The sequence below is a fragment of the Tursiops truncatus genome, chromosome 2, assembly GCF_011762595.2.
Source record: "Tursiops truncatus isolate mTurTru1 chromosome 2, mTurTru1.mat.Y, whole genome shotgun sequence".
Lineage (NCBI taxonomy): Eukaryota > Metazoa > Chordata > Mammalia > Artiodactyla > Delphinidae > Tursiops > Tursiops truncatus.
The window spans coordinates 28,874,539-28,897,912 of NC_047035.1; the positions used below are offsets into that span (position 1 = coordinate 28,874,539).

General features: G+C 36.1%; 1 protein-coding gene across 4 annotated transcripts in view; it reads right to left on the minus strand.

Moving 5' to 3' along the window:
• The window catches only part of DNAL1 (dynein axonemal light chain 1), a 43,506-nt gene that overhangs the window by 14,341 nt on the left and 5,791 nt on the right, over window positions 1-23,374 (minus strand). The window contains exons 1-5 of one of the 4 annotated variants that reach the window (XR_012329358.1): window positions 20,391-20,453; window positions 19,936-19,974; window positions 16,146-16,255; window positions 12,849-12,904; window positions 7,104-7,159 (exon numbers count right to left, since the gene is read on the minus strand). Coding sequence is in view for 3 of the 4 variants with exons in the window: in XM_033850880.2 (XP_033706771.1) it covers window positions 7,104-7,159; window positions 12,849-12,904; window positions 16,146-16,255; window positions 19,936-19,974; window positions 20,391-20,393 (264 nt within the window). In the remaining variant the exon portion in view is untranslated. Of the gene's footprint in view, window positions 1-7,103; window positions 7,160-12,848; window positions 12,905-16,145; window positions 16,256-19,014; window positions 19,130-19,935; window positions 19,975-20,390; window positions 20,454-23,374 lie in introns of those variants that run through there. The other 3 variants (XM_033850880.2, XM_004317022.4, XM_033850882.2) reach the window with 3 other exon arrangements.

Sequence of the window (23,374 nt, forward strand, 5' to 3'; positions counted from 1 at the left end):
ATGTTCATAGCAGCATAATTTACAACAGCCAAAAGGAAGAAACAACCCAAGGGTTTGTTGATGGATGAATAGATAAACAAAATATGGTCTATTCATACAACAGAGTATTATTCATCCTTAAAAAGGAAAGAAATTCTGATATATGCTACAACATGGATGAACCTTGAGGACATTATGCTAAGTGAACTAAGCCAGTCACAAAAAGACAAATACTGTATGATTCTACTTATATGAGATATCTAGAGTAGTCGAATTCATAGAGACAGAAAGTAGAATGGTGGTTGCCAGAGCTGGTGGGAGGAGACAATGGGAAGTTACTGTTTGATAGTTATAGAGGTTCGGTTTTCTAAAATGAAAAGAAATCAGTTCTCTCCACGTCAATCTATAGATTCAATGCAACTCTACTAAGACTTCCAATGAGATTTTATTTTTTACAAACTTGATAGACTGATTTTCAAGTTTCTCTTGAAGAATAAATGTCCAAGAAAAGCCACAAATATTTTGAATAAAGAGAGAGGACCTGTCTCAATAGATATCAAAACATATTATAAAGTGAAAGAAAAGTAAAGCAACATGATATTGGAGCTGAAATATATAGGTAAAACAACAAACAGAAAGAAACTTGAGGGACTTCCCTGGTGGTCCAGTGGGTAAGACTCCATGCTCCCAATGTAGGGGGCCCAGGTTCAATCCCTGGTCAGGGAACTAGATCCCACATACCGCAACTAAGATCTGCATGCTGCAACTAAGAAGTCTGCATGTCACAACTAAAGATCCTGCACACCTTAATAAATAAATAAATATTTTAAATAAATAAGTAAAATAAATAAAAAGCACTTGCCAAAAGGATTAGCCTTAAAAAAAAAAAGAGGGCTTCCCTGGTGGCGCAGTGGTTGAGGGTCCGCCTGCCGATGCAGGGGACACGGGTTCGTGCCCCAGTCCGGGAAGATCCCTCATGCCGCGGAGCGGCTGGGCCCGTGAGCCATGTCCGCTGAGCCTGTGCGTCCGGAGCCTGTGCTCCACAACGGGAGAGGCCACAACAGTGAGAGGCCCGCGTACCACAAAAAAAAAACTTGACCATCCAGGAACCTACCCATGCATATACAAGAGTTTAGTATGTGGCATTTCCAAACAGTAGGAAAAGGAGACTTTTCAACATATGGCTAACCATTTGGAGGAAAAAAAATAAGGTCTGATATCTATCACATGCAATTTGCAAAAATAAACTCCAGATGGTTTAAAGGTATAAACTTTTTAAATTTATACTTAAAAAATAATAGAAGTACTAAAAGAAAATATAAGATGATTTTTTCATAATCTAGAAGTGAAGACCTTCTATATAAGATACAAAACACAGTTGTTATAAAGATTTGACAAATAAAAATTTTAAAACTCCATACGGCAACTATGAATAAAGTAAAAAGATAAGTGACAAACTAAGAGAAAATATATTAAATAATTCTGAAAACTTTGCATTAAATTGCAGTATGGAATTTGTAATCAGATTACCTATATTTGACTAAGTCCTCCACCTTTTCCTCTTCCCTCCTGCCCTTTTTCTCTCCTTCATCATCTTTTCTTTTGTCTGTTTAGCTATTCATTTGTAGATGGACATTTGGGTTGCTTCCATCTTTTGACTACTAGTGCATAATGCTGCTATGAATATAAGTGCACAAATATTTTGTTTGTATTTTGAGGGGGGATCATTAGTTGTTTTTTTTTTTTAATTTAAAGAGTAACATACATAATCATCACCTAAATAAAAATATAAAATATTTTTTAAAAAAGAGTAACACACAAGATAACAACATAACAAAAATCAAATAGTGCAAACAAGTATAATGAAAAGTCTCTTTCTCACCCACGCCCGTTCCCTTCCCCAGAGGTAACAGCTATCATCAGAAATATTCTGTGCATATAGGTACATAGAAATATCCACTTTGCTTCTTTTCATTTAATAATATACTTTGCAGGGCTTCCCTGGTGGCACAGTGGTTGAGAGTCCGCCTGCCGATGCAGGGGACACGGGTTCGTGCCCCGGTCCGGGAGGATCCCACATGCCGCGGAGCGGCTGGGCCCGTGAGCCATGGCTGCTGAGCCTGCGCGTCCGGAGCCTGCGCTCCTCAACGGGAGAGGCCACAACTGTGAGAGGCCCGCGTACCACACACACACACACACACACACACACACACACACACAAAATAATAATAATAATATACTTTGCAAATTATTCTATTTCAGCACATATAGGTAAGTCCTACCTCATTTTCCCCTTTGATATATTTTGTTAGCTAGTCTACTACTGATAGGCACTTAGATTGTTGCAGTCTTTTATACAAACTATATTTCAATGAATGTACTTGGTCCACCATCTTTGTTCATGTATGTGAGTATGAAAACCTCTTCGATATAGAATAGTTGGGACAAAGTAAATACACATTGAAGACACTGATAGCTATTGACAGACTGCTCATCTCAGCAATAGGGTTTAACAGCGCCTGTTCACTATACCTGGGCATTTTACATAACTATCTGAGCCTCAGTTTCTTTATCTTAAAATGAGGACTGAGGATTTTTTATCTTAAAATGAGGATATTATCTACTTGTTGTGAGTTTCAAATGAGATAATGCATGTAAAGAGTCTGCTACACAGTTCATAAATGTAACAACAATAATAGTAATAACATTATCAATACCGGATAAATATTAGGAATATTGAGGAGTGCCTAGAATTTAATAAGAAAAAGATAAAAGTAGAAAATGGGTAAAAAATGTTAGGTCAATTTCCAAAAGAGGAAACATGCATAACCAATAAGTATATAAAAAGATGTTCGAAGTCATAACTAACTAAAGAATACAGATTAAAACAATGTAATACTCCTTTTTTGCCTATCATATTGGCAAATATTAAAAATATGGATAATACTCAGGGATGTTGAGGGTGGAGGGAGTAATCCTCACCCTTATACCATTGATGGAAGTGGAAACTGGCATAAGCATTGTGGGAGCAATCTGAGGTACTTGTCAAAAATTTAAATGCACAAAAATAACCTCAGCTTTTCTACTTTTAGGAATCTAGCCCATGTAAAGATTCAAATAACTGCTAAAGGATATATGTAAAAAGATGTTCACTACAGCATGATTTGTAATAGCAAAAAAAAGAGAGACAGACAGACAGACGCCCCTTCCTCAATAAAATATCTGGAAACACTCTAAATGTTCAGCAATATATGAATAGTTAAATACATTGCCATATACTGATAACGTAGAAAACAACAGCTATTGAAAAGAATGCATTAAATCTGCCTGTTTTTACATGGAAGGATATTCCTGATATATTATTGAATGAAAAAGCAGGAAAAATATGCCCAGCATATTATCAGTACAAATATATATTACACACACACTCACATGCATGCACATGCACAAACACACACACAGATATCTGTTTATTTGTGCACAGAAAAAAATTTAAAGTATACCAATATTATTTCTGTTACCTCATGGACTTGAGGAGGTAGGGAGAGGAAAGACTTTCACAGTGTATTTCATACATTTATGAATTGCTTGATTTGTTTTTTAAATACAATTACATCTATTACTCTTAGAATTAAAATTTTAACCTAATAGTTTTTCTAATTAGTAATATTACAAAGCATTATTAAGTCACAATAAATATTTATAGAGTGCCTACTACATGTATAAAGCACCAGTGTAGATGGTGATGAACAGAACTGACGTGCTTATCAGAATTTGTGTGTGTGTGACACAGAGAGAAAGAGACAGAGACAGAGGGAGAGACAGAGAGAGGGAAAGAAAACAAATAAGAAAAATGGAAAAAATTATAGGTGATAAGAGTTATTGCCTAGAGGACTGCTTTAGATATAGGATAGTTGGGTCTCTTTTGAGGAAGTGACATCTGAACTGAAGTGTGAAAGTTAAGGAGCCAGTAATGTGGAAATCCAGGGTAACAGAGTTTTTTAAGGCAGAGAAAACAGCAAGTACAAATGTCCTCAGGTGGGAATGAACCTGGCATGTTCAAGAAAGAGAAAGAAGGCCAGTGGCTGGAGATTACCAACTAGGAAGAAGAGTAATATGAAATGATATCCGAAAGGAAAGCAGAGGCCAGCCAATCACATATAAGAGCAGGCTTATAATGTACCTTAATAGTTTTCCTAAGTAGTTTTAAATAGACTCCTTTTCTTCAATTTAACATTCCATGTTTCACATATTAGAGTAGTTATTTGTAACTTACTGAGGCAGCTATTCAAATCATGCTATGAGGCTGATGTGTCTAGATGAATAACTCAGCATGTGACCCTATTTGAAGTCCACCATCTGTATCCTTATGCAGACATATTTTTCTTTAGTCTTTGCATAAGTAGTAAAGCTTTTGGACTGGTTAAATGTTTTTGGTGTGTGTATACACACACACACACACACATACACACATCCTGGGGAAAAAACCAACTGCTGGGGGTTATTGATAGCAGTCTATAGAAAGTAAAGAGATCTAAGTAAGTGATGGTTCAGCTAGATAATATCTCCATACATGTCTTTAATCCTATATTTACAATTTCTTTGTGGTTTCTAGGTATATATTACATTTCATGGGAGAAATTATACACCATATCAATAGTTGAGAATCTGGTGCTCTGTAAATACCTGGGGGAACATCGAGCATTTATCATATTGGCCCTAAAAATTTAGGGGTATATTTATTTGCAAACTCTTCCTTTACAGATAATTCAAAGTAATGTTTAGCATGAAGCATAATAAATTCTGAATTTTTGTACTATAATATTTTATCCATTATGAATAATGTCCCTATATATGACATTTTTACCATCTAAGCCTCACAGAATGAAGAGAAGGCAAAATGTCGTTACATTTACCAATCATTTAGAACATCAAAAAAAATTTTTTTTATAGATCATTAGGATTTTATTCATCACATCTAGCTAGAAAGCAAATAATTCATCTACTGGTTATTGTTTTGGGGGAGAAAACTCCCTTTATTTAACTACAGAATGTAATCTCTAAGAATTTCCAAGCATTTCATAAATTTATGTCAGTAAGTAGACATGTAGATGTGGGAATATTATCAGATAATTCAAGATAATTCCAAAATTGCACCTCTGAACACTGACTCCTATTCACGTGTTTTGGCTGTTTCTGTAATGGGTGGGGGAGGGGAATGGTCATTTTAGCCTGTCTGGTCTTGGGAGGTTATTGTTGGGAAGCACTGCAGTTTCAGCCTCATTGACTCTTATGAAGAACGGCTAGAATTAATGGGCTTGGGAGGGGGACAGGAAACCCAAGTTACAAAATATTTCAGGGTTTTTATGATAACAATCAGCACTTTAAAAAAAATTATTATCTTTTGGGGAACGTACACAAGAAAAAGAAATTTGTTTCATCTTTTCTGAAATTGCCTAGTTTTACAATATTGTTTCATCTCAACTTAGCAAGGAAATTCAAATGGCCAATAAATATACAAATAAAATACACTGTCAAAAACTTTAAAAAATTTAAAAATGCCCAAGGTTGGTAAAGGGAAACGAAAATCCTCATACATTATTGATGGTAGTATAAATTGTTACAAGCTTTCCAAAGGATAACTTGATAATATGTCACAAAAGCCTTAAAAGAAATTCATACTTTTGACCCAGCAATTCCATTTCAAGGAATTTATCCAAGGAATTATTCATAGATGTGTGCAATAATATAGCTAAAAGGAGATTTATAACAGCATTGATTATAATAACTCCAAACTGTAAATAAATAACGAATAATAACTTATTTAAATAAATTATGGTACGTCAATAAAATAGAATATTATGCTGTCATTAAAAAAGTATGGTTGAAAATTATTTTAAAAACTTAAATAAAATCCTCTGATCAAAAACCTCCAATGGGGCTTCCCTGGTGGCGCAGTGGTTGAGACTCTGCCTGCCGATGCAGGGGACATGGGTTCGTGCCCCGGTCCGGGAGGATCCCACATGCCGCGGAGCGGCTGGGCCCGTGAGCCATGGCCGCGGAGCCTGCGCGTCCGGAGCCTGTGCTCCGCAACGGGAGAGGCCACAACAGTGAGAGGCCCGCGTACCGCAAAACAAAAAACCTCCAATGGCTTTGCAAGCCACTTGGAAAACAATCTAAAATCTTACCAAGTCCTATAAGGATTGGTTCTTGGCTCCCTCTCCAACCTCACGGAGGACAATTCTCCCTCATTCAACTCTTGCTCTTACTCAAGCATACCAAGGAGCTTCAGTTTCAAGACATCTGCACTTGCTGTCCCTCACCAGTCTGGAGCACTGGTCCCTTGGTCAGCTCTAGAGCCTACATTCTCACTTTTAGAGAGGACTTCCCATCAATCTACGTTCTCTTATATGCCTCGTTTTTGTTTTTCTTAAATCAATAATTATATTTTATTCCACGTTCACCATAAAATCCATATAAATGCTACAAAGATAGAGATGACATGTTAACCACATAGGAAGATAACATAAATTTGGAAAAATATATAAATTAGGAAAATATAAAATTAGAATTTAAAATTTTCTGGCCAGGCAGAAACTTGAGATAATTTTTAACAGTAAAATTTAATGGAAATAATTATCTATTTGGAATATATATGCCTTGTTTTTCTTCACTGCACTCATCACCACCTGATGTATTATTATGCAGTTATTTTCTAGTCTGTCTCCCTCCACTATAATTTAAATTCAATGAGAGCAAGGACTTTATTTTATATCCTGCTGTATCTCTAGTGCCTAGAACAGTGCCTGGCTAAAAGTAGGCATTCAGGAAATATATTGAATGAATTTGCTGAATGAATGAATGACATGGAAAAAATGATCTTTATATACTAAGTAAAAAAAAGAGATGCAAGACAATATATATGGTATGATTTCATTCTCTACATACCCACCAAAGAATAGGAAAAAAAGGCAAGAAAGATGTCAATCAAAATGTTAGCAGTGGTTTATAGGTAATTTTTATATTTGCTTTTCTATTTTGTAAAGTTTCTGCAACAGACAAGTATTATTTGCATACTCAAGAAAAAGAGTGTATGTTTTTTTAAGTAATAAATAACAACCTACCAGTCCATTTAAGTTCTTTATGTTGTTTCTTCCTAAAGACAATATTCTCAAGTTTTCTGTAGAGGAAAGAAAACAATTTTGGTTTATTAGAATCATATTACACAATTGTTATAAATCTAATATAATAAAGCTTTAATACATTTATATAGGGACTTCTCTGGTGGTGCAGTAGTTAAGAATACACCAGCCAACGCAGGGGACACGGGTTCAAGTCCTGGTCCAGGAAGATCCTGTGGCACTAAGCCCATGTGCCACAACTACTGAGCCTGCACTCTAGAGACCTTAAGCCACAACTACTGAGCCCGCGTGCCACAACTACTGAAGTCTTGTGCCTAGAGTTCGTGCTCCACAGCAAGAGAAGCCGCCGCATTGAGAAGCCCACGCATTGCAGCCAAAAAGTAGCCCCGCTCACTGCAACTAGAGAAAGCCCGTGTGCAGAAACAAAGACCCAATGCAGCCAAAAAGTTAAAAAAAAATTTTTTTAATTAAAAATACATTTATATAATAAATATTCTTATATAATAAAAAAAGGCTGTATTAATAAAAAATGGTAATCAATAAGAAATAACATAGATATATCATTAAGGTAAACACTACAATTGCACATCATGTCAGTGTTAAATTTTAAATGGTTAGCTATTTGAAATGCATGGTTTTAATACTACAAGGATAAAATAAGAGTAAAGAAGATTTGAACTTTAAATTTGGGAGCATATATATTTCAAACCTCTTATAATATGAGGACTTACACTAGAAAATAGAAAATATATTTGGTCCACCTTGCTCCACAAAGGATTAGAAGTGAAATCAAATGAATCAGTATTTTAAAAATCTTTTGCTTTCATTTTTTTAAATAATTAGATTGTGATTGGTTAAAAAATGTCTATTTTTATTTTTTAAAAGAATGTTTCTATTTTTATATCTATAGGCTATTTCTGGAAGAGAAAAGTAGAAACAGTGGTTGGTTTGGGGGAGGAACTGAGAGTCAGTCTATGGTCAGAGGAAGATATTTTTATTTTTATTTATTTATTTATTAAATATTTATTTATTTATTTATTTTTGGCTGCAACGGGTCTTAGTTGCAGTATGCGGGATCTTCATTGCGGCATGAGGGATCTTTTTTTCTTTTTTTTTTGCGGTTCGCAGGCCTCTCACTGTTGTGGCCTCTCCCGTTGCGGAGCACAGGCTCCGGACGCGCAGGCTCAGCGGCCATGGCTCACGGGCCCAGCCGCTCCGCGGCATGTGGGATCTTCCCGGACCAGGGCACGAACCCATGTCCCCTGCATCGGCAGGCGGACTCTCAACCACTGCGCCACCAGGGAAGCCCAGTTGAGGCATGTGGGCTTCTTAGTTGTGGCATGAGAACTCTTAGTTGCTGCATGCAAACTCTTAACTGCAGCATGCATACGGGATCTAGTTCCCTGACCAGGGATCGAATCCAGGCCCCCTGTATTGGGAGCGTGGAGTCTTACCCACTGGACCACCAGGGAAGTCCCTGGAGGAAGACATTTTTAACTGTACCCTCTTCTGAACTATGTGCATAAAGCCATGTACATACATTATTTTTCAAAATTAAAATAAAAGATTTCTAGTAAAACACAGGAAACCTCACTTTTGTCCTAAAAATCTACTGTGATTACTTATGCATAAGTTATACATTTAATTTTCACAACTTAAACTTCTATAACTATGCTGTCCAGTATGGTAGTTACTAACCACATGTGGCTATTCAATTTAATTAAAATTAAATACGATAAAAAAATTCAGTTTCTCTGTCACATTAATCACATTTCAAGAGCTTAATAGCTACATATGGCTAGTGGCAACTATATTGGTACAGTGCAGATAATTCTATTGGATGGCACTGTTCTATAACATCCATAAATCAATGGTTAAGAGCACAAATCCATAACTGAGTTCCAATCCTAACTCTCTAGGGAAGTAACCAAACCTCTTAGAATCTCAGTTTTCTCATATGTAAAATGAGGAAGTATAGGATCTACCTTATAAGAGTATAAGGATTAAATGAGAGAGTTGTCTAAAATATTCAGCACAAGGCCTAATCCATGGTAAGTACAAATAAATGATGTATGTGTGTGTGTGTATCAGGCATATATAGCGAGAGAGGAGTCAAGAAATTACCAAGGAGTTTGGCCTGAGCAACTAGAAGAATGCAGTTGTCACTATCTGAGACAGACACACAAGAAGTTGGGTTAACTAGGGCTGGGGAAGGACATCAGGACTCAGTATTGGACATGTTAAGTATGAGATGTCCAGTAGACATCCAATGGAAATGTCGGGCAACTGAATGTGTGAATCTGGAGTTCAGAGGAGATGTATGGACTAGAGATATAAATTTTGGAGCCATCAGCATGTAGATGGTAAAGCCATGATCTGGATGAGATAATCTAGGGAGTAGGTGAAGACAGAAAAGAGAAGAGATCCAAGAACTGAGTCCCCAGATACTCCAACATTTAAAATTTGAGGACATGAGACTGGGAAGAAGTAACCAAAAAGGCAGGAGAAACTCAGAAGGGTACAGTGTCCTAGAAATCCAATATTGAAATTGCTTCAGAGAGAAAAGAAATCATCCATGTCAAAATACACTTAGGTCAACTAAGTTAAGAACTGATCCCAGAAATTAGAGATAACAGATATATACAAATCTTTTAAAGATAGTATCTAACTTAAATATATACAACTCCTTTTTTAAAAAATGCACATGAAAATGGCAATGAAAGTCTAAAGAGATCTTATTGCTGTATGGGGAAGTAAATTATGATATCAAACTTAATAGATTAACTCTTCTAACATTACAGAATTATGTATTTTCCATATTTTATATGTTGCATAAGTAGAGAGCACCACTAGAAGGAAAACACTGTTTTTTTCTTCTTAGGTCCTGACGAAATCAAAACAATATCTTAAAGTTTTAGTAAACTAAAGGAGTATACTTTTTTACCAAGAAACTTTACTTTCTAATCTTTAATATGAGAGTATTAGTATTCACATTGTACAGCTTTTTAGTCACAGTTTTGAACATAGTCATGTCATACAGTTTTCTAGTCACAGTTTTGAAACAATATATATTGCTGTTAGAGTTATTCTGCCTTATAACCCCGCTGTTAAATAGGAATACCTACTTATTTCAGATCCTCTTATCACAGTGTAGTAGGTAAGACTATAGTGCTCATGAAAGGAAAGGGGTGGGAGGCAAGCTAGCGTCATATGTTCAATCTTTTGCATGAATCAGTTGGCTTCATAGTCACAGACAAAGTGTATTCTCTCCATAGACTGCAGAAATACCATTTGTTATAAGCAGAACTAAACTGAGATGCATCAAATATAGCAAATACATGGTACAAATGCCTATTCTCTCTCATTCCATGCCTACATCAGATATCAATAATTGATCAAGGTACTCTTTTCCACTGAATTTTTGGAACTCTTCTTCATATGACTTTCCTGAGAGTCACTACTAATTGACCAAAGAGAATATGAGTTCAAACCCATTACCAGCCTTATATAGGTTTTTCATATTTTCATTTTCATATTGTCACAGTCATGTTTTTATGAAAGAAAAGCATGTTATCCATACTGATAAATAATGTTATCAATTTAGTCTCCTTTAAGCAAGTTATTTCAAATACAGACAAAGAATAGGGAATAAAATGAAACATAAATTGTTTAATGAGTCATGGAATAGACTGAATCATCTTATATACAAATCTAATAGTAAACACTTCCTCTCCAGCACTATATAAATACTGAGTGCAACTTTGAGTACAGTACTGGGGGGAATGGAGATTTGGAATAGAAGATAGATTAATAAGATGTGATGTTTGCCCTAAAGGAGCTCATTATCTGAAGAGACAGAACATATTCCTCACTAACTATAATAACAGCTAATATTTCTTGAGCATTTATATGCACTAGGCACTATTCTAAGAACTTTATACACACCACTCATTTAATCTTTACAATAACTATATGAAGTAAGTAATTATTATTATAATCTAAGGTAGACTGTTATAAATGTTCCCAAGAAAGAGTAATTATTATGATGATGGAGATTAAAGAAGTCTTTAGGGGTCTCCCTCTAAATGACATTTAAACTTGGCATTCTTAATCTTAATTTTGTTTCTTGTAGGGTTTTCCTGCTAGAGGAAGGGGCTGTTCTCAATGAAAAGCACTGCACTATCAAGTGCACAAAGTCATAAAAAAAGAATTATATGTTTGGGTGTGAAGAGGATGTCACAAGCTTTTAGATGACCCTGAATGCAACCTTAAGGCATCTGGTCTTTACTAGGCAAAGGGGAGGCATTAAAGATCTCTGATCTGGAGGAATGATAATGAGAACAATATTTTTAAAAAGAAAACTCTGGTGTCAGTGCTGAAGGTCAATGGAAGAACAGAAAGATAGGAGACAAGGAGATCAATTGGGAGGCTATAACAGAAGTTGTAAGGCAGTGTTTTTTCAAACTGTGGGTCATGTGAAATCAACTTAGTGGGTTGTGACAAGCATTTAAAAAACAATGAAATCACGCTAAAAAAATTTATACTGGAACCTATGTTATAAGGGTAACTATTGTTTTACAAATTTTAATCCAGTTCATATGCATATGCTATATTTGATATGTGTATTCATACGAATATATATATATATACTGAGTCGTTAATTCAAAGGTATTTCTTACTGTGGGAAGTGGTAAAAAACATTTGAAAAATATGACCTAAGGGGGAGATGATGAGGGTCTAAATTAAAGCTGTAGCTCCTGGAAATGGAAAAGCAACAAATTATTTGAGAGTTCTTTTGAAGAATAGAGTTAACAGGACTTACCGATGAACTTGCATGTAGGGCTTGAGGGAAGTAAAGGGAAATATGATACACTAAATAATGGCTCACCAAAAGATACCTATATCCTAATCCCTGGAACCTGTGAATGTTACTATATATGGGGAAAAAGTACTTTGCAGATATGATTAAGTTAGGGATCTTAAGATGGGGAGAGTATCCTTGATTACCCAGGTGTTCCCTAAATGCAATCACATGTATCCTCATAAGAGGGTGACAGAGAAAGATATGACAGAGACAAAAGAGGAGAAGGCAATATGACGACAGAGGCAGATATTGGAGTGACACAGTCACAAGCCAAGGAATCTGGCAGCCATCAGAATCTAGAAAAGGTAAGGAAAAAATTCTCCCCTGAAGCCTCTAGAGAAGGTGTGGCCCTCTTGATTTTGGCCCAGTGAAACTGATTTCAGACTTCTGGCCTCTAGAACAGGGAGGGAATACATTTCTGCAGTTTTAAGCCACCAAGTTTCTGCAGCCACAGGCAACTAGCACAAGGAGCCTTGGCAACTGGGAAGATGTCGATGTCATTAACAAAGACAAGGAGCATAGGAAAAACAGGGATGGTGAAGAATAAAATTTTAAATATAATAAGTATGAAACACAAGATAAATCTGAACAAAAAAATATAAAAAACCTCATTTTCTATTTAAGATATTTCAATTCTAACACTACAAAAACTTTATAATGTCTTTAAACTGTTCCGGTTTCATGTTATCTCTACTTTTCTTTGGATAATTAAATAAGACACATGGTTTATATATTCTTTCTGACATCCGACAATTACTGCGGTTAAAACAGGTGCCAGCTTCTAGGATTATGTAGTGCCTCTGGAATGTTTATTCCAAGTAACTACAAAATCCAAGAACCATCTGTTACTGTGGATCACTTACTTAAGCCATTCAGGTTTGCAATTTTTTCAATGCAGTTTGTAGACAGTGAAAGTTTCCTAAAAAAAAAAAAAAAGGAACACTTGAATTAATAAGAAAAAAATGTTAATGGTATATCAGAAATTATTCCTCAAGTGTCCACAGAAGATGATATTTAAGTCACATTTCCTTTTACACTGAATCCTTTTTTCCCTCTCAGACATGACATGTATTCCTTCATTTAGAAATCTTCATACTTTTTCCCTGATTACAAAAGTTAATATACACTATTGTATAAAATCAAAGAAACCTTTTTGAGGGTAATTTGGTGTTATCTATTAAATTTTTAAATGCATGTATTCTTTGACCCAGTAATTCATTTCTAGGAATATGTCCTATTGAAATACTAATACAAATGCCAAAAAATATATGAATTAGATTATTTACTGTATTATTGTAATAGCAAAAAAGTGGGAAAAAATTTATAAATACCCATCAGCTGAGGAATACAGATAATGAAATACTATCTGCCACTAAAGCAAACAATATTGGGCTATACATACCAACTTGGGAAAATGTCCATGATATGTGTATAACAAAAAGTTATGTAATCCTAACCCCCCCACACATTCCCCCAGAGATAATGACTTTTAATAGTTCGTATATATTTTTCTAGATTTTTTTCCTATACATACTTTAATTGTATAAAAACAAATTTTTAAAGGGAGCATAATTACACGTTATTAATCGTTCTTTCTTGACAAAAATGTTTAATGTCTTAGTAAATATCATGCAAAGAATATAACAAAGGCTAATTTTATTGAACGCTTTATGTGTGCCTAGTATTCTTCTAAGTATTTTACATGTATTAACTATTTTAACCATCAGAACAGTCCTATGAAATAAGTATTATTATCCAAATTTTACAAATGAGGAAACTGAGGCACAAAGATGTTAAGCAATTTGCCTGATATTATACAACCAGAAAGTAGCACAGGCAAATTTAAGACGCCAAAAAACTGACTCTAGAACATATGATCTTATCCTTCTGATTTGACCTGAAGGGGAATTCTTCTTTTTTTTTTGCTTGAAACACTAAAAGCAATTACTATACACTGTAAATTACTGGTCAAATCTGTGTATTTTCTAGTCATTCCCCATTCTCAAGAACAACCAGTTAAAGTGAAAAATGGACTGGAAAATCTGGGACTACGGTTGGGGAATGTTTCTTTAATTGTTGTTTAGGCAATCTGCTCAAAGAGTGTCAGCAAAAATATGAACAGGGTGACTCTTTCTAAGCAGTTTCCAAGGTACTTTGGTATGGGGTACAGAACCTTCTCAAATGCTTGCCTTTGAAATGGCTTTATGATAAAAAGATATTTGACCACTTTGGAATAATTCTCTTTGAAATCATGATTTTTGAAGCCAAAAACACATCTAAGGTGGGTTTTTATGTAATACATTGTGTTCTCATCACAAAGGAGAAGTTGCATACAATAACTAAATACGTTTGCTTTTCCCTTTAATTCCAAAGACAGATATTAGTCTAATGCATGAGTTCACAAATATGCATCTAAGAGTCATTCAGATTGCTTATTATAAATACAGATACCTAGTTTCATCAGTAGATTCTGTTTCTATAAATTTGGAGTGGGACAAGGAGATTCTTATATAGGTAGTCAGGGGACCACAGTTAGAAAAACACAGGATGAAGAAATCAGAAAAAACCCCAAGTGATTCTGTAACATTCTACACCCCTGACAAGACACTGCAGCCTGAGAGCACGGTTACAAGGTGTCATGGTATATAATTGCCTCAAATTAGCCACAGAACCCTGCTAAAAAGTGTGTATTTAGAAAATAAGTTAAAAGGAATAAATATAGATCTGATACTTAAAGGATTACAAATAAATGTAACTTGATCCCAATTAGGAAAAAAAAATTAGAAGGCTCTATATCAAAATGCTGAGACTTCCCTGGCAGTCCAATGGCTAAGACTCTGCGCTTCCATTGCAGGGGGCAGGGGTGAGATCCCTGATCCCTGGTCGGGGAACTAAGATCCCACATGCCCTGCGGTGCGGCCAAAAAGTTAAAAAAATAATAAAATAAAATAAAAAACAAAATGCTAACACTGGTTCTCAAAAGGTGTGCAATTTTGGTTGATATTATTTCCCTTTCTTTGTGCTTTTAATATTTTCTAGTGTTTTTTTTTAAATTATTTTGTGTCCCTCATGACTTTTAAAGAGGGCTCTTTTTTTTTTTTTTTTTTTGGCTGCGTTGGGTCTTCGTTGCTGTGCGCGGACTTTCTCTAGTTGTGGTGAGTGGGGGCTACTCTTCATTGCGCTGTGCGGGCTTCTCATTGCAGTGGCTTCTCTTGTTGCGAAGCACAGGCTCTAGGCACGTGGGCTTCAGTAGTTGTGGCACGTGGGCTCAGTAGTTGTGGCTCGTGGGTTCTAGAGCACAGGCTCAGTAGTTGTGGCGCACGGGCTTAGTTGCTCCGCAGCATGTGGGATCTTCCCAGACCAGGGATCAAATCCGTGTCCCCTGCATTGGCAGGCAGATTCTTAACCACCGTGCCACCAGGGAAGCCCTTCTAGGTGCTTTACAATGTATTTTCATAGTTTGAAAAGTATTTTTTAAAGCAGTATCTCTATGCCTCTGAGTAAGTACAGTATTGACTTTGGTGGATAATCTTACAAGAGGAAGTACTAGATTTTATGACAGAGAAAGTTTAATTGTGTTATTTAGCTTCTCCTAAGAGACAAGGAAATTTCTATTCTCCAGGCATATTGTAAAAATTATACTGTAAAAAAATACAGGGGCTTCCCTGGTGGCGCAGTGGTTGAGAGTCTGCCTGCCGATGCAGGGGACACTGGTTCGAGCCCTGGTCCGGGAGGATCCCACAGGCTGCGGAGCAGCTGGGCCCGTGAGCCATGGCCGCTGAGCCTGCGCGTCCGGAGCCTGTGCTCTGCAACGGGAGAGGCCACAACAGTGAGAGGCCCGAGTACCGCAAAAAAAAAAAAAAAAAAAAAAAAAAAATACAGTACAGTATTATTCAGGATTACTCTATTAATAATCCTAGAAACCAATAATCTTTTATGTTTGGCTTTGCCAAAGTGAGAATCAGAAAAAGAAAGAAAGAAGGGAGGGAGGGAGGGAGGGAGGAAAGAAGGAAGGAAGGAAGGAAGGAAGGAAGGAAGGAAGGAAGGAAGGGAAATGAAGATCAAGAAAATAAATATATTTTTCTAGTTTGTGTATTTAGAAAAGGAAGTGAAACTTAACAGCAATACTAGAAAGGACGAAAAAAGACAAGAGAACTTACTCGCAATTAACAAGCATGGACAAGGACGCATCCATCTTCTCTATAGGGGGAATCTGGGCATACAGCTTTATCTCTCTGGCTTCGGATGGCTTCTGACTGGTTTTCTCTTCCTATGTTAAAAATTAATTTGGAAGAAAATAATCCAAATGTGGAACTAAAGAAGGCCAAAATTTCTCAAGGCTTTTCAATGTTTATTTCAAAACAATTATTAAAATTCAATAATTCTGTACATTCCTGACAGTTTACTTATTGACAACATTTACTTACTGAACTTGATAACTAGCCTTATACATGGCTGATTCAGATAATTCACTGTTAGGTCTCAACCAAATGGAAAAGAGGAGGAAAGAAAATAACTTTTATTTCCATAATTTAAAAAATCCTTTTAGAGCCTATCAATTAATAAACAAAACACAACAACAAAAACATTTTCCTGGGAAGAATTCCTTGTCCTAAACAAACTTTTCCTAAGTATCAGATTCAGACCTATAAGATCAACTCTTTCTGTCATCTCATCTTTCTGTTCCTACATACAATTTAGTCAGAGCTAGAACCACCAAATACCAAGAATTTGGGAAGATTTTCTCTTTATGACAGAGCTGAGGTCAAATTTATTTGCTCTACAATAATTTACTACTAAATTCTACCCTAGAGTTTAATTTCAGTACTAAGTATGCAGTTTAAATTTTAATTACCAGTATATGCTGCCTACTAATAGTTTCTAAGTACCTCAATACTTAGAGTTAGCTCTCTCTCTCCAACAAAACAAGAAGATCCTACAGCTCAGGGACCATTTTCTTGCTTTCCTATATTTTCTATAACCTGATATTAGACACAAAAGAAGCTTGTATTTAAAAAATCAAATCACAACACATCAATAACAGAAAATATATAATCAGTTGAAAGAGATCTAATACACATTCACTCAGTATTTTTTTTGTGCCATGTATTTATAGGTTAGGAGATGAGAGACTGACACCAAGTAGATCCTTAATAAATGTTGGGTTAATGAGTGCAAGAATGAGCATAATGTCTTCAAATAATCTTAAAGTCAAAGATTTATGGCCATAATGTAATCTAGAAATAGAACCTACAAACCAAACCAAAAAACCAACCACTTGTTATTATAAATAAATAAAATAAAATCCTAAAATCTGATTGAAGGAAATCAAATCTAATACTAAGCCTACTCCACACTTTTTTATTAAACAAAACAGATCTTTCACTAAGCAGAAAAAAATTTTTAATGTAATTAGAGTACAAAGAAGTTTATAAGCACTAAAACAAAAATTCAAATATTTCATTATCCTATCCTTTTGTCTATTTTCCCTAGACACCAAGTTTCTTGAAAGAGTTTTTATTTAAAGCCCAGCTACAAAAGCAAAAGATACATTATTATACAAAAAACAACTGATAACATAGTCAAATATGTTATCACTGGGCATAGAAATTGAGGAGCCATCTCTATACTCTATGGAAATTCTATCTATAATGCTGAAATACAACTGTTCAAACTTTATAGAATGTTATATTCAAAATATTTGTTTATATTTAATGCATTTTTTACAATGCAGTTTCCTCTCCAATATTACTATATGCTTTTAAAAATGTATTTTGTGTATGTATTATGTATTTTTTCCAGATATAATGATATATAGCACTGAATAAGTTTAATATATACAGCATAACAATTTGACTTACAAAATCATGAAATGATTATCACAATAAGTTTAGTGAACATCCGTCATCTCATACAGATACAAAATAAAAGAAAAAGAAAAAAATTTTTCCTTGTGATGAGAACTCAGGATTTACTCTCTGAACTTTCATATATAACATACAGCAGTGTTAATTATATTAATCATGTTGTACATTGCATCCCTCGTACTTATTTACCTTGTGACTGGAAGCCTGTACCTATTGACCATCTTCATCCAATTCCCCCTACCCCTACTCCTTGGCTCTGGTTACCACAAATCTGATGCCTTTTTCTATGAATTTGTTTGTTTGTTGAAATATAATTGACCTATAATACTATGTTAATTCCCAGTGTACAACATAGTGATTCAATATTTCTATACATTACAAAATGATCACTATTTTTTACAGATTTATTGAGATATAACTGACATATAACATTGTTTATGTTTAAGGTATACCATGTGATGCTTTGATACATATATACATTGCAAAATGATTACCAGAAAAAGGTTAGTTAACACATCCAGCACCTCATATAATAATTTTTTTGTGTGCTGAGAACATTTACGATCTAGTCTCCAGACTTCCCTGGTGACACAGTGGTTAAGAATCTGCCTGTCAATGCAGGGGACATGGGTCCGAGCCCTGGTCCGGGAAGATCCCACATGTCATGGAGCAACTAAGCAACTAAGCCCGTGCGCCACAACTACTTAGCCTGTGCTCTAGAGCCCACAAGCCACAACTACTGAGCCCACATGCCACAACTACTGAAGCCCACGCGGCTAGAGCCCATGCTCCACAGCAAGAGAAGCCACCGCAATGAGAAACCAGCGCACCACAATGAAGAGTAGCCCCCGCTGGCTGCAACTAGAAAAAGCTGGCGTGCAGCAACAAAGACCCGACTCAGCCAAAAATAAATAAATTTATTTTTTAAAAAAATCTACTCTCTTAGCAACTTTCAAGTACATAATACAGTATTATTAAATATGCTGTACATTAGATCCCCAGAACTTATTGATCTTATAACTGGAAGTTTATACCCTTTGACCAACTTCTCCCCATTTCCTCCACTCAACTCTGGCCATCACCATTCTAATCTGTTTCTATGAGTTCAGCTTTTTTAGATTCCACATGTAAATGAGATCATACAGTATTTGTCTTTAGCTACCTGACTTATGTCATTTAGCATAACGCATTCAAGGTCCTTCCATGTCGCAAATGGCAGGATTTCCTTCTTTTTATGGCTGAATAATATTCCATTGTATACAAATATACATTTTCTTCATCCATTCATCCACTGATGGGCATTTAGGTTGTTTTCATGTCTTGGCTATTGTGAATAGTGCTGCAACGAACATGGGGATACAGGTATCTCTTTGAGATAGTGATTTCATTTCCTTCAGATATATATGCAGAAGTGGGACTGCTGGATCACACGGTAGATCTACTTTTAATTTTTTTTTTTTTTTTTGTGGTACGCGGGCCTTTCACTGTTGTGGCCTCTCCTGTTGCGGAGCACAGGCTCCAGACACGCAGGCTCAGCGGCCATGGCTCACGGGCGCAGCCGCTCCGCGGCATGTGGGATCTTCCCGAACCGGGGCATGAAACCATGTCCCCTGCATTGGCAGGCGGACTCTCAACCACTGCGCCACCAGGGAAGCCCGGTCAGATTTTTTTAATTGAAATTTTTATTGAGACACTTGAAAATTCATGTGCAGTTATAAAAAATAATACAGAGAGATCCCTTATACACTTTGCCCAGTTTCCCCCAATGGTAACATTTTTCAAAACTATAGTATAATATCACAACCAGGATATTGATATTGATGCAATCCACTGATTTTAATCAGATTTTCCCAATTTTATTTGTACTCACTTGTACATACGAGTGTGAATGTGTTTGCATGTGTGTATTAAGTTCTATACAATTTTATCACCTGTGTAGGCTCATGTATCCACTAACACCGTCAAGATAGCTAAACAGTTCCAATACCACAAAGATCCCTTGTATTGAATGGTCATATTTAAATAATTATCCAAAAATTCTCTTTATGTAGTTTCTAGAAGAAGTAAAAACTTATAAACTCACCCATCTGGCTAGGGCTTCTTTGATTGTTGTTGCTTTTGCCTTAAAAAGAGAAGAAAAAACAAAGCTGTCTTTATTGGTGTGATTTGTTGACTCAATTTTCATGCAATAATTATTAGCCCTGGCATCTACCTTTAAAAAGATTAACTTCTTTTTTTGAGACTTTATATGCAAAGAGAGTGTTTTAATTTCCTGAAATCAGAAATACTCATTTAAATATCTCTCAGAGAAATTAAGGAAATCGTGATGTAATGTCAGATACTTCACTCCCACTTGGTTTACAAAAAACATATAGCTTTCAACACTGATATTAAAATATATCTTATTTCATTGATTCTAAGATTTATATCTTCTTTTATATTTTAATATCTTTGAAATTTGGATACATCTTACAACCAGGAACAATTTATAATTGCTGCAGCCAGGTAGCACTGATGAAGTTTTAGAAAAATACTAACCATCTTGGACTTCCTTAGTAGTGCAGTGGTTAAGAATCCGCCTGCCAATGCAAGGGAAACGGGTTTGAGCCCTGGTCCGGGAAGATCCCACATGCCGCGGAGCAACTAAGCCTGTGTGCCACAACTACTGAGCCTGCGCTCTAAAACCTGCGAGCCACAACTACTGAAGCCCATGCACCTAGAGCCCGTGCTCCACAACAAGGGAGGCCACTGCAATGAGAAGCCCGCGTACCGCAATGAAGAGTAGTCCCTGCTCGCCGCAACTAGAGAAAGCCCACACACAGCAACGAAGACCCAATGCAGCCAAAAATAAATAAATTAATTAATTTTTTAAAATTAACCTTCTTACTTAATATACATACTATATGCATTTTTATGTTTATCAAAGGATAACATATGATAAAAATCTATATGCCTAAATACGTTTAAAATAACTGTCAATAAGTACAAAATAAAAATTCTAAGTGATACGAAATTATGCCATAGTTTAATTCTAACTTCTTATTTTTCTTTCTTAGTAGAACTAAAAATAATGTCGCACCTTATAATCAATAGTATCTTAGATTCAATTTATATGATATTAAAAATTTTAAAGGTAAGAAAAGGAAGACATTCTTTGACTCATTGCTGGAGCTCATTAAAAAAAAAGAGAGAGCCCTAAACAATAACAAAAGGAATTATGTCTATGAAATAAAGATACACTAATAAATAACACTTGAGTTAAAAATAAAATTATAAATTTAAGTAAAATAATAAAATTAAAGACAAAGAATGTCAATATTTGAGAAATATAACAATTAAAAGTAAACTTATGCTTCAAATACATTAATTTAAAAATAAGAGAGGGACTTCCCTGGTGGCGCAGTGGTTAAGAATCCACGTGCCAATGCAGGGGACACGAGTTCGAGCCCTGGTCCAGGAAGATCCCACATGCTGGGGAGCAACTGAGCCCATGCTCCACAACTACTGAGCCTGTGCTCTAGAGCCCGCAGGCCACAACTACTGAAGCCTGCGTGCCTAGAGCCCATGCTCCGCAACAAGAGAAGCCACCACAATAAGAAGTCTGTGCACCACAACAAAGAGTAGCCCCCACTCGCCGCAACTAGAGAAAGCCTGCACACAGCAATGAAGACCCAACGCAGCCAAAAATAAATAAATAAAATAAAATAAAATAAAAATAAGAACAGGAACTATATTCAATACCCTGTGATAACCCATAATGGAAAAGAATATGAAAAAGAATGTATATATATATGTATATATATATATACATACACATATATATAACTGAATCACTTTGCTGTATGGCAGAAGTAAACACAACATTGTAAATCAACTATACTTGAATAAAATAAATTTTAAAAATATAAGAAAGAACAAGAGATGGAAAACAAATAAGTTAAGCATTCAAAATGTTTGAAAAAGTACATCATGAAGGCAGAAGGAGATACAAAGGAAGAAATCAATGAAAAACAGAATGAGAGGAAAAAAGATTAACAAAACTAAAAGTGGGTTCTGAAGTCTCTGGCAAGCTCAACTGAGCTAAAAAGAGAGATATACAAATTTAAAATATAGAATAAATAAGGGGAAATAACACAAATATCACAGAGATTTTATTTATTTATTTATTTATTTATTTTTGACTGCGTTGGGTCTTCATTGCTGCACGCGGGTTTTCTCTAGTTGTGGCGAGCGGGGGCTGCACATCATTGCAGTGTGCGGGCTTCTCATTGTGGTGGCTTCTCTTGTTGTGGAGCATGGGCTCTAGGCACGCGGGCTTCAGTAGTTGTGGCATGTGGGCTCAATAGTTGTGGCTCACGGGCTCTAGAGCACAGGCTCAGTAGTTGTGGCGCACAGGCTTAGTTGCTTCGCAGCATGTGGGATCTTCTCAGACCAGGGCTCAAACCTGGGTCTTCTGCATTGGCAGGCAGATTCTTAACCCCTGTGCCACCAAGGAAGTCCCATCACAGAGATTTTAAAAATAAAATATTATAAGCAAATATATGGTAATAAGTTTGAAAACCTAGACTAAGTATGCATTTCTAGAAAAAACAAAAGTGCCAAAACTCACAAGAAGAATCAGAAAATTTGAATAGACTAATTACTATTTAAAACATTAAAAAGATAATCAGGGCTTCCCTGGTGGCGCAGTGGTTGAGAGTCCTCCTACCAATGCAGGGGACATGGGTTTGTGCCCCGGTCCGGGAAGATCCCACATTCCGCGGAGCGGCTGGGCCCGTGAGCCATGGCCACTGAGCCTGTGTGTCCGGAGCCTGTGCTCCGCAACAGGAGAGGCCATAACAGTGAGAGGCCTGCATACCGCAAAAAAAAAAAGATAATCAGAGATTTACCCTCACCTTCCTCCCCTAATACCCCAAGCCTAGATAAATTACAAGTTCTACCAAGCTTTCAGGGAACAGATATTCCTTGTTATACAAGGTGTTTCAGAAATCAGAAAAAAGAGGGAAAGTTTCCAACTTATTTTACGAGGCCAGAATAACCTTGATGCCATAACCAGATAAGGAGCCCTCTTTAGTTTTCAAAACAGATTTGAAAATCCTAGATACAACATTAGCTCTCCAAAGCCAATGGTGTATAATGATCATGATCAAAAATGGCTTATGCCAGGATCATAAGGATTGTTTAACAACAGAAAAGTCTATAAATGTAAATCATTTATTAATGGATTAAAGGGGGAAAATCACATTTATCTCAGTAAGTGCAGAAAGAGCAGTTGATAAAGTTCTACAGCTGATATTAAAAGCTCTCAACTAAGGGTTAAAGTGAAATTTCTTACTTGATAAAAGCTACACATCAAAAAGCTTCAACAGGGGCTTCCCTGGTGGTGCGGTGGTTGGGAGTCCGCCTGCCAATGCAGGGGACATGGGTTTGAACCCTGGTCCAGGAAGATCCTACATGCCGCAGAGCAACTAAGCCTGTGTGCCACAACTACCGAACCTGTGCTCTAGAGCCTGTGAGCCACA